Source organism: Podarcis liolepis, assembly GCF_965112155.1.
Source record: "Podarcis liolepis genome assembly, chromosome: 6".
Taxonomy (NCBI): Eukaryota; Metazoa; Chordata; class Lepidosauria; order Squamata; family Lacertidae; genus Podarcis; species Podarcis liolepis.
The window spans coordinates 14,123,077-14,135,246 of NC_139559.1; the positions used below are offsets into that span (position 1 = coordinate 14,123,077).

The window sequence follows — 12,170 nt, forward strand, 5'->3', positions numbered from 1 at the left end:
GTCTCTTTTGCAGAGGATGATGCTAACAAGAAGGAGAATGAAGGCAAGAAGACATGGTGGCAACCCTGGGTCACTCACACTTCAAGTAAATCTCCTGTGCTTACAATGGCTCCCTTAGTGTGACACTTTGTCCCCTTGCAGCTAAAGTTTTCTATTCAAAAATCACTGTTCGACCAATATTTTACCCCAGGGTTGGAGAACCTGTGGTCCTTCGAATGTCATTGGGCTACAACTCCATTCATCCCTGATCATTGGTCATGCTGGCTGGGAATGTTGGGAGGTAGAGTCCAACAACACTCGCAAGGCCATAACTTCCCCATCCAGGGTGTACGTTGCTTCGTTGACTACTCCAGGGATTGCAAAATCCAAAGATTTAATGGGTTAGATCAATTCATCAAACAACGTTGGCTTGATCAAGAAGAAAATGCTGATTAGCTGGGAAGCAGATTTATTTATTTATGTATGTAGCACGCAAAACCCACAGGGTTCCCCCAGTAGCTAACATTCAAAGATATACTGCCTTTGAACCTGAAGATTCCATTTAGCTCTCTTGGTTAAAAATGGCCAATAGACCTTTCTTCTATTAATGGGTCTACTCCCCTTTTAGAACCAGTGACCAGCATTACATCTTGTTGCAGTCAGTTCCATATGTAGGCCATTGCATCCCAGAGACTGACATGCAGCTACAGATTAAATTAAATTAAAATCAACATGTCGTCATGCATTGACATTTCCCCATTATTCTTCAACCCCAAAGGTCAGTACTAGCAGGGAAGGTCTTAGAACTCTTCTGAAAGGTCCTCTGACCTGCACAGTGGTGGTTCTGCAGTGCAATAGTTACCCATTAACATCTTTGAACTCACACTCAAATGGTTGAGGTGTGGACTTCTGTCATCTTCTTGGCGCAGTAGGCTGGGTGGAAGAGGAAGTTCTAATATGTTTTAGTGACTGCAAAGAAAAGAAAAACCACTATGAAGCTTTTAAAAGCACTTAAGCAGTGTACAAATTTTATGGAATAAGTATGAAACCAGGGGTGGGTAGGTTTGAAACCAGGGGGGTGAATAGATGCACGGTGGCAAGTATGAAATGGATGTGTGGTGTCATAGAGTTCCACAAGACTTTTCAAGTTCTCAGTTGTGTCTGCTTCCTGCATTAAATTTCAGTGGTTCGAAGTGGGAGCTATTACCTCTTTGAGACAGATAGTGAGGAAGAAGAGGAACAGGGGCCCACTGAAAAGAGTGAGACGGAATCTCTGAAGAAGAAAACAGCATTCCAGGTGTGTGGTAATTCTTCCAGAAGAGCAAAAAGAGCTGGGTTGAGGGCGGGGAGACAGAACTTCGGGAATAAGGGCAAAGGGAATCATCCTGCCAATGGGGGAAGTGTGGACTGTGAGGATGAAATTCATTCATAAAAAGCAAAGGTCGTCCCACTTATCCAGAACAACCCCCCACCCACCCAAATCCAAAGCCGAGTGCAACACGAAATATTGGCAAGCTTTTGGGTGGCCCAGAACTCTTCATTAGTCAGGATGTTACACAAAATTGGGGGGGGGGGTAGAAGGGGTGTGTGGGAGAAATAAATGCAAAAAGTGTTGAATATTGTAGCCGTCCTGCATCTGCAATCCCTTCACTATGGCAAAGACGCATAATTAAGATTAGGACTTCATTGCGCCTAGTATTTTATTATATGCACTCAGTACCAGACAGAAACTCTTTGCACCTCTGCTCTGCTCAGCAAAGCATGGTCAACATAGGAGAGACTGGGCAACGTAGGAGAGACTGGACCAGGGCAAACAGGAACCGAGCAGGAAGAGCAAAGATGTGTCTGTTCTGCATTTTGGATCTTTGAAGGGGATGCAGGGAAGGTGCCATATACCATCGTGGCAACTGCAGGTGCTCCTGTCCTAGATTTCTACCTCAAAGTTAAATCCAGGCAGAAATGATGTAGTTTGATGGCCTCTCCCCTTGCCTCACCCCCACCCTAAAGAACTGTTGAATAACAAGCTCCACTTTTTCGCAGCTTGCCTATGAAGCCTGGATGACCAGTTCAAAGTCAGCTCTAAAGATGAGGGAGCTGGATGAAATCAGGGACCAAGGGAAGGAGGAGCAGCAGCAGCGCCAATTGGCAGGTAGTGGAAATGATACTTGTAAACCACTTTAGAAGCCACCTTGGCAATTTAGCAGTATACAAATAAATAGGTATGTGTTATAATAATGACAGGTGGATACCCTAAACATGAGATACAGTCTCGCCTGGGCTTTACAACTTCAGACTGGAGGGGTGTGTGTGTCACATTTTTTTACGTTTCCACACTTTTAAAAAAATCCTGCACGTGGAAAGCTAGATTCCTCTCCCCCTTGCATCTTTCTCAGTAAATTTCCAATGGCAAAAACTGGAATTTCTGTGTCACACACCACGGCAGGCGTGGGGTTGGGTTCACAATTCTGGGATGCTCTTCCAATGTGTTGTTCTGCTGTGCTTCAGCCAACGGGAAAATGGAATCCTGGGAAGAAAATCTGAAGACGTCAGCCCCAGAAGAGGACTTGGATGAGCCAGGTGATTAATTCCTCTGCATATCTACCTAGGAAATATTTGGCGTGCTATTGCTGAGGAAGGAAAGGAAGAGTCGGAGCCTCAATATGGTACTGGCAATTACTCTTAATCAAACGCTTCTTGTAAAATGCCCGGTGTTTTTCCGTTGATGACAACTTTCGTCAGGGACTGTAGCTCAGCGATAAAGAGCATCTGTTCATGCACATGTGTATAAGTGTTGAAAATTATCAGGATTCCTGCAAACGTGGAGGGGAAATGTAACTCTTTCCTCACCTGTGGCTCTGAGGAAAATCCCTTCTCTTTATAATACAATAAAATAGCAATGCATGCAGACCTTCAGAAACTGGAAATGCAGCTGATTCCCCTGGAAAACAAGGCACATCTCTGTTTGTGGTGTTTTTATTTATATAGACTTGTTATAATTTCCATTATACCTGAAGTCTGGATTGCATTGCTAATGTCTCTGCCCGCCCCTTTGCCTTTATATTTCTTACCTGTTTTCTGTGATGATTTTGTTCTAAGCTTGATTTTGCATTTTAATTTAAATAAAAACAAAACATCAGTAAATACTGGTTGGTTAAAAAGGAAGAAAACATAATATTGCAAAGTCCCGTCTAAACAGTACTGTTTTCAGAAGACATCTGAAAGAAGGCAGAGATGGGATGAGACTCAGATAGTAATCATTGGTATGAGGGAATAGAATTGTTAGAAAGTTGTCTAGTCACACTTCTCTGAAGTCTCTCAGCCCCACTCACCTCACAGAGTGTTTGTTGTGGGGGAGGAAGGGAAAGGAGAATGTTAGCCGCTTTGAGACTCCTTTGGGTAGTGATAAAGCGGGATATCAAATACAAACTCTTCATTTTCATCTGTGACATGAGGAAGAGTAGAGATTTCTCCAAGTAAAAAAATAAAACAAAGCATTTGCGCCGCCAAACAAGCCATCTCCAATCTTGGGAGAACTTCAGATTCTGCAGTTGATGCAGAAAATGGGGGTGAAGTTTCAGGCGTACAAAAGATATTTTGGGTTGCGTCAAGGCTCTTGGTGATTCTTACATGTGCTTTCTCTTCTCAGCAGAAAACATCCTTCAAAGAGCAACCAACATTGTTAAGTTCACTTGGGTTTTTATCCAAGCGCTGCTGGATGACACCACAGAGGCACTGAATTCGCTTTGTAAAGATAACCTGGATGTAGCAAATGTGCTGAGGATAGAAAAATGCATGATTTGGCGGGAGATTCAGAAGGTAAGCACTCCAGACCTTGACACTGTTTCCCGGTTTAGATCTGCAGTAGCTGATCAAGTTGGAAGAGTACAGCCTACAGATTCTGGATGGCATCCTTAAGTCCCACCCACTGAATTAGTTTCTCAGCTTCCAGGGTCTGGTTGGAATGTCCTCTGAAGAACTGAAATCTCCAAAGCAAACAATTCAGAATATAGTAACAGCTTTTATAGAGTGTTGTATCCAATCAGGGGTACCAGCGGGGGCCCAGGTAAGCCCCTCCCCACATCATCGATCACATAACACTACACACACACACACACACACACACACACACACACACACACACACACCATTTGAATGGTAATGCTCATCAACTTTGCAGGCCCCTGGCCCTCTCAAATCTTATTGGGGGGGGGGACTGAAGTTGACTCCTATGTCTCCAGTGCTTCACACGCTGAATCCTGCTCATGCAACAGGACTTCCTCTGGAGCAGATTTTGTGTGTGTATGCACGGGGAGAGGGAAATTCCATTGTGCAAGCAGAAGTGAACTGTGTTAGCGGAACAGCAGTGTTGGCTACTATCCAAAGTCTTTCTAAAACCCAAGGTCTTTATGCAAAACCTGAATTGCTGTTTGCTCTGAATGAGCTCTAAAGAGCAGTTTTCCCCAGGTGAAAGCAGCAGGGCAAGAGGAAGAATGGGTAAGCCCTAACTAACTGTCAGGGAACTGCCATCAGTGCCGGAGGGAGAGAGCAAAAGCCAGAGGGATCATAGAGAGCGTCCAGGGATTGAGAGAAGGAGCCCATCTTCTGGGGAAGGAAATCAGCGTAGCACCAGTGGAGAGGGGGGGCAGGAGGCTGAAGTGGTGAGGCAGTCCCATGACTCCTTGCCTGGGACCAGCGGGGAGAGTAGGGGTCCTCCGTTGCCCATGCCCTCTCTGCGCAGAAAGCTCCCGCGCAGAGAGAGTAGGCGGAGACTGGGCGTCAAAGAGCTTCTTTGCTGGAAGAAGTTTAAGAAACACCCACTCACGGATTCTGCCAGCGACTGAGTCAGCGACGGGTGAGTGGCGGTTCGGACAGATAAGGTTTACTTTGGCAGCCCAGCCAGGTGTTTGCACCCAGCCAGGGAGATAGTTGCCTGCTTGCGCACGAGCAACCCCTAGAAAACATTACACTAACAAACTAGTTTTTCTTTAAAGGGAAAAGTGGCCTCAGCGGACATTGTCCTTCAGTATTATAACCTGGAGAAAACCCAACCAGATTATGGAAAAAGTGAAGCTGAAACAACAGAGATGAATGAGACCAACAACAGGTCACCCCAGTGCCCACCTGGAGAGTATGAGGACCCATCCCTTGTGCGGCTCCGCAGGTGAATAGTAACTTGTTGCCGACAGTTGGAAATGCCCAACAAATTCCCTTGCTGTGACTTTTCATTTATTCATTTCTCTTTATTCAGCAAGAGCGTAGAGAGAAGTCTTTAGCTGTGGACTCTGAGGGCTGGAACTCTGTGAGGGGGATGCTGTTGTTTAGTCCTTTAGTCGTGTCCGACTCTTTGTGACCCCATGGACCAGAGCACGCCAGGCACTCCTGTTTTTCACTGTATCCCACAGTTTGGTCAAACTCATGGTGTAGATTTGAGAACACTGTCCAACCATCTCATCCTCTGTCGTCCCCTTCTCCTTGTGCCCTCCATCTTTCCCAACATCAGGGTCTTTCCCAGGGAGTCTTCTCTTCTCATGAGGTGGCCAAAGTATTGGAGCTTCAGCTTCAGGATCTGTCCTTCCAGTAAGCACTTAGGGCTGATTTCCTTAAGAATGGATCGGTTTGATCTTCTTGCAGTCCATGGGACTCTCAAGAGTCTCCTCCAGCACCATAATTCAAAAGCATCAATTATTAGGCGATTGGCCTTCTTTATGGTCCAGCTCTGGAGGGTAGCAAATTAAGAAAGCCTGCACCAAGGGAACCACTTTTGGGTTTAGTAAGTTTTGACAAGACTACGTATGTATGTATTATGGCTGTTGGCAGCATGGTGGTATAAATTATTTAAACGGTGCTAAGATGCAAATGGAAAAGTGCAAAAAGTGCTTTGGGGAAAGATTTGTTTTACGGATGTAAAAGAAGAAAATCTAGATTCTAGAACAGACTTTATCAATGTGGTGCTTTCCAGATGTTTTGGATTACAATTCTCCTCTGTTCCAGTCAGGATGCACATTAGTGTGGATTTATACTGACTCATCCGCACATTATTCTGGTTTACTAGCTGTTCTTCGGTGCTATCCCACTGTTATTGTACCACATTGTCTGGAGGGGCACTTTCGTGCCTTATCACAAGAATGGATAGGTTTGACCTTCTTGCAGTCCATGGGACTCTCAAGAGTCTCCTCCAGCACCATAATTCAAAAGCATTGATTCTTCGGTGATCAGCCTTCTTCATGGTCCAGCTCTCACTTCCATACATCACTACTGGGAAAACCATAGCTTTAGGGTCTCCTAACAACACTCAGCACCCTCAACAAACCAGAGTTTCCAGGAGGGAAGCCATGGCTGTTTAAAGTGTATAAGAATGCTTTAAATGTCTAAGGCAGGTGGGACCTTACTGACTTGGATGTTGATGTTTTCTGCCTGTGGGGAGCAGGAGATCCAGCGATGCTTCCAGGGGTGTGACTGGAAATAAGAAGGTGGAAGAAGGGAGCCACAATGGGCTCCGCCCCCAAGGGCTCACTTCAGCATCTTCCTGTACAGAATTTGACAGCTGGGGCTTCTCTTCATCAGTAATGGAAGGATCTACACATTCCCTATTTGTGAGAAGTGAAGAATCAGGTGCACCACCATCGAGCAATGTTCCTGCTACAATGACAGCCAGTGAATGGCTCCTGAACAGGCAAGAATCTTATTGCATTTAAGCATCAACTAATTGAGTATACTGGAGGGATGGGGAACCTGTGGCTATCCAGATTTTGCTAGATTTGCAACTAGGGACAGGGGAGAAATTTCAGCTCAGTTTGTGTTTAAAAAGGGAATCCTGCCTAATTTGCACTTCCTGAAGCATTTCACAAACCGAAATGCAGCTGCAACTCACATCGGTTGTGCAAAGCAGTTCTCCAGCCAAGTAATGTGTAAAAAACCAAATGCGTGTGCTAGGGGAAAGCATAAATAAAAAGGCACGTGTGAGTGAAAATAACATGCAAAAATACTTCATATTAGGGGACATTGCTTCGAAAAATGTGGATTGGGCAAAACCTGTTCCCAAGATCATACGTGATTTGCTTTATCTAATGCATTCTCTTTGTTAATGTGGGATTTGAGCTTTTAATTATTTTGTGCCATGTAATAACTACAATGAATGAACATAATATGATAAATGAAGAGGTATATATTTACCTTCATGAATAATTTATATCCATCTTCTCCAACCTGGCGCCTTTGATATCATAGAATCGTAGGATTGTAGAGTTGGAAGGGACCCAAGGGTCATCCAGTCCAACCCCCTGCTATGCAGGAATCTTGGCTAAAGCATCCATGGCAGATGGCCACCCAACCTCTGCTTAAAAACCACCACTGAAAGAGAGTCCACCACCTTCCAAGGGAGTCCTTTCCACTGTTGAGCAGCTCCTACCGTCAGAAAGTTCTTCCTGATGTGCATTCAGAAGCTCCTTTCTTGTAACTGGCCTCAATCCAGTATATCTGAAGGAGCGTCTCCACCCCCATCGTTCTGCCTGGATGCTGAGGTCCAGCGCTGAGGGCCTTCTGGCTGTTCCCTCACTGCGAGAAGCCAAATTACAGGGAACCAGGCAGAGGGCCTTCTCGGTAGTGGCACCCACCCTGTGGAACGCCCTCCCACCAGATGTCAGAGAGAACAACAACTACCAACCTTTTAGAAGACATCAGGAGGCAGCCCTGTTTAGAGAAGCTTTTAATGTTTGATGTGTTACTGTATTTTAATATTTGGTTGGAAGCCGCCCAGAGTGGCTGGGGAGGCCCAGCCAGATGGGCGGGGTATAAATAAATTATAATTATTATTATTATTATTATTATTATTATATTTATTATTACTTGAATCCATCGGTTTGGGTCCTACCATCCGGAGCAGGAGAAAACAAACTTGCTCCATCCTCCATATTATTCCCCTTTAGATATTTGAAGATGGCTATCAGATATTTTGGAGTACAACTCCTACGAGCCCCAGCCAGGACAGCTGAGAGGAGCTGCAGTCCAAACCCCCAGGTTGGGGAAATCTGTTTTATATTCTGCCCCAGTCTAATCTAACTGCGCTACTAGTTTTAAAATGTACAAGCCAGTGGATATGCCTTTTTCAACAAATGGAAATAATCTACATTTCATATTTTTTGTTTTGTTTTGTTTTGTTTATGTCATGCAGGGTATTTCATGACAATGAGCTGGAGCAGTCAGATAAGTTCTACCACAGCCTTCCCAGGCCCCTGAAGCTGGGAGTTGCTTTGTACAATGCTATGGTGTCTAAGTCAGAAATGCTGTGTTATTTTGTGATCATTCTAAACCACATGGTCTCCGCATCCATCCTCACTTTGGTTCTACCTATCCTGATATTTCTGTGGGCCATGCTGTCTATTCCAAGGCCTACAAAATTCTTCTGGATGACAGCCATCATTTACACTGAGGTGAGTGTTCAGTAGATCCTGCTTATATGGCTGAGTGATATTCTTATCTGTGTGTTGTTCTGCTAGTCTTCCTAGAAGTTTTAGCCTCTGACTTGGGAGCCCTATTGCAGATATTAATATTGTGCAGCTTGAAGTCATAGGGTGAATAAAAACCAGGTCATCTTAGAATAAAAATTGTCCAGACTAAAATATGTTTCCAAAGCTTTACTAACACAACTTTATTCAAACAGAGCAAAAATAATAATGATACATGCAAATAGTTGCATAAAATCATGTGCTTCTCCATACACAGGTCCAGCTTCTTAAAAATATCAAATTACTCCAAACAGACCTGAAATCAAGTGTCTTTCTCTCCAGACATAGACTCCATTAGCCTGCATTCCAGCCTGAGGCTGCTTTCTCCAGCAGAGACTCATTTGCACACCTTTCTTCTCTGGTGACTGAGAACAAAGGACCACTCCTTCATAATGGAGATTTGCAACTGAATAACCGTACCATGTGATCTAAGGTTAAACACTACATAAGAGAGTAGCAGATATACATCCTAAGTTAATTATCAACCCATTAGGCACTCAGAGAGCTCTTCTTAGCTTCAATGGAATTTCAATGGAACAGAGTCATTTTCCATTTCAATGAACAATTATACCTAACAATCTCTTCTTCCACTGAAGAGCTACTTGTTGCAACTAGGAACAAAGGATATTATAGAACAGTGCAAGGAACCTTTTTGAGCCTCGGGCTCATCTTCCTTTGGTGTCCACTTTCCAAGAGATTCATGTCAGCAGTGGTTGGGTCCAAAAATGGGGGCTAGGCCATGCTTCTGGGGGTCAATTGTGGTTCTCTAAGCATCTCTGTCTGGCCCTCTGTACTAAGATAATATTTACATTTGTTGCTCTACCCACTAGCCCCTACCATCACTGGTATGTTGTCCAGAAGCTAACGCAGCCTTTGTGCTGTCAGAGGTTCCCCATTCCTTATATATAGGAGAGGATGGCAACCTGGAAACCTACTCTGCCACATAAGGGAGGATGGGAAACCTTATTCCAACCCTCTTCCTCAATCTAGGCACCTTGATTGATGGGACCCAGGTACTTGGGCTTTTGTATCCCTGCTAAAGGCATTGGGAAATAAATTTGTTTAAGGGCATCCAGCATGCCCTGTGTCAAACAGACAGAGCAGAAACTTATATATCACAGTTGAATCCAGCAAGAAGAAGAAGAAGAGGAGTTTGGATTTGATATCCCACTTTATCACTAACCTAGGGAGTCTCAAAGCAGCTAGCAATCTCCTTTTCCCTTCCTTCCCCACAACAAACACTCTGTGAGGTGAGTGAGGCTGAGAGATTTCAGAGAGCAGCTGCATGTGGAGGAGCGGGGACACGAACCCGGTTCACCAGATTACGAGTCCACTCCTCTTAACCACTACACCACACTGGCAAGGGCACATGTTGAACGTGTTATCTGAGCCTCATACAATTTCCGCGGAACTTTTCTGAAAATGAAATTGTCAAATAATTGGGATAAATGCAGGGGGTCGATTTCTCATAATAAAATTGGGTTGTGTTCCCATATTCCCAGCCCTTTGCCTTTGGAATCCAGCATCTTTGAGGACTGTGCACTTTCCTTCCCTTGCCAGGTAACAGTTGTGGTCAAATACGTTTCTCAGTTTGGATTCTTTCCTTGGACCACCAAGGCCTATTGTGGGGTCTACGCAGAAGAGCCGCTTGCTTTGCCCAATATTGCTGGGATTGAGAAGAAGGATGGCTACGTGCACTTTGATCTGGTTCAACTGCTGGCCTTGTTCTTCCACAGGTATATCTTGAAGGTAACGCCACCCATTCTTTTATGGAGCTATTATGGAGCTATTTTAGAGCACGAACTCATTAACATTTATTCAAGGGAGGATTCATCATAAGTAGGGATGGGCAAAATTCATCAGTTTTTATTTCTCTCGGCTTCTCATTTTCCAGTCTTAAATTCAGTTGTTCACATTTCTATATTATTACAGTCTTACCTTGGTTGTCAAACGCATTGGTACTTGGATGTTTTAGCTCCCAAACATCGCAAACCCAGAAGTGAGTGTTCCAGTTTGCGAACGTTCTTTGGAACCCAAACATCTGACAGGGCTTCCATAGCTTCCGATTGGCTGCAGGAGCTTTCTGCAGCCAATTGAAAGCTGCAGCTTGGTTTCCGAATGTTTTGGAAGTTGAAAGGACTTCCAGAATGGATTCCGTTCGACTTCCAAGGTACCACTGTATTATTATCTTGCCACTTATGTTTATTTCTATTGAAAGGTCGGATTCTGATGGCAGCCTGGGTAGGCAGGGGGGCTATCCAAACCCAAGGTCCACTTGGATGAGTGGATCTCCTGCCTCAATCAGAGATACGCCAGTGTAACTCCCTCATCCTGGCTCAGCTGACTGAATCAATACTGGTAGATCTTACTGTTAGGATTCATTCCCTGTGTTGCAGTCATGGGGTTGTTTTTATCACATGACGGTGTATGTTTTCATTCTACATTGTGGGAAGTGACGGAGACAGGATATTTTATTACTGTGTTTCCGTGATGTAGGATTTTTGTCCTTTGTTCTTTCTCTTTGCTGTCTGATGCTGAAGAGGAAGGAGCTGAGTTACGATGCTCCAAGTGTGTATATGTAAATAAACATAGTTTAGCCAAATTGCTGCGCTACCGAGTCTGAACGCTGATTGCCTATACTCTGCTGATCCTGAAGTGTGATGATGCCTCTTGGTATCAGTCGCTGTGATATTCGGGCTGGAGAAAGATTTTGAATCTCCCGAAAGAACTACCAGGAGGGAGAGAACATGCCAGTCGGGCCTATGTCTCTACCAGACTCCTACTCGTGTGTAGGACCTCCTGACACTTAAAATGAGCCCTGAAATATTGGTGTTCTTTGGGATCCTCCCTGCTAACCTAAGAGGGTTGTTGTTGTTGTTGTGGGGATGAACCTTGAACACTTCAGAGGGAAGGTAGGATACAAAAGTAATAATAAATAAACACTGAGACACCTCCTGAGAGGACTCTGTCGATGAGTTGAGGGGCCTCAGGCCTCAATCTCAAGAAACTCTCTGCTAATCTGTCATCGTCTCTTGCTTCCTCAAACAGTTCGTGGTCCCTGTGTTTCACTGATTTGTTTCGCTGTACTGCATTCTACAGTGCTATGGACTTTGGGATTCCAAAGGTGTCAGTATACCAGATGCTGAAGAAAAGAACCTGGCAGGGAGGCAAAAGAAGAAAAGGCACAGAGGCCATCTAAGGGAACGTCCATCTGGATCAGGAGGAAACTATTCTTCTAGATACCCAAGTCCCTCCAGGGGTGTTAATGAAGGTAGTTGTGTTCTGTGTTATATAAATCAAGCAATGCTTGAGTTGTTTCTTTTGGTTTCCCCATGTATTTCTTATCAGTAAAAAAATTCGGTGAGCAAAATTTTATTCCAAAAGGGTGGCCAAGAGGAAAAAGTTTGGGAGGAAATACTGAGCTAATGGACTCTAGATGAGGCAACTTCCTATGTTCTTGGGATCTTTAAATGAATTGTTTGTGTCCGTTCTGTTCCTGCTCCACCTCCTCCTCCTCCTCCTTTTACGGCTGATTGGCCACCCACCCTTTTCTTCCCTGTTTCTCTGAACTTCTTTTACACATACGAAACAGAAAACTTGACCTCCCTGTGTTCATTAAACTGTTGCGGTGCCAGCATTTGGGGGCGGGGGACCTCTGGGGCAGAAATTGGCAGAAGAGCTTCCATT

The 12,170-nt window shown here is 44.5% G+C and overlaps 2 protein-coding genes across 2 annotated transcripts in view; one reads left to right on the forward strand and one right to left on the reverse strand.

Annotated features, from left to right (window-relative positions):
• The window catches only part of EDN3 (endothelin 3), a 527,748-nt gene that overhangs the window by 513,105 nt on the left and 2,473 nt on the right, over positions 1-12,170 (reverse strand). The window lies entirely within an intron of this gene.
• Positions 1-12,170, forward strand: part of LOC310708683 (piezo-type mechanosensitive ion channel component 2-like) — a 64,725-nt gene that overhangs the window by 38,901 nt on the left and 13,654 nt on the right. Inside the window, exons 31-40 of the mRNA XM_083507295.1 lie at positions 14-85; positions 1,164-1,276; positions 2,020-2,128; positions 2,485-2,556; positions 3,626-3,795; positions 4,971-5,140; positions 6,407-6,652; positions 8,150-8,408; positions 10,044-10,232; positions 11,583-11,754. Coding sequence (XP_083363421.1) covers positions 14-85; positions 1,164-1,276; positions 2,020-2,128; positions 2,485-2,556; positions 3,626-3,795; positions 4,971-5,140; positions 6,407-6,652; positions 8,150-8,408; positions 10,044-10,232; positions 11,583-11,754 — 1,572 coding nt within the window. The remainder of the gene's footprint in view (positions 1-13; positions 86-1,163; positions 1,277-2,019; positions 2,129-2,484; positions 2,557-3,625; positions 3,796-4,970; positions 5,141-6,406; positions 6,653-8,149; positions 8,409-10,043; positions 10,233-11,582; positions 11,755-12,170) is intronic.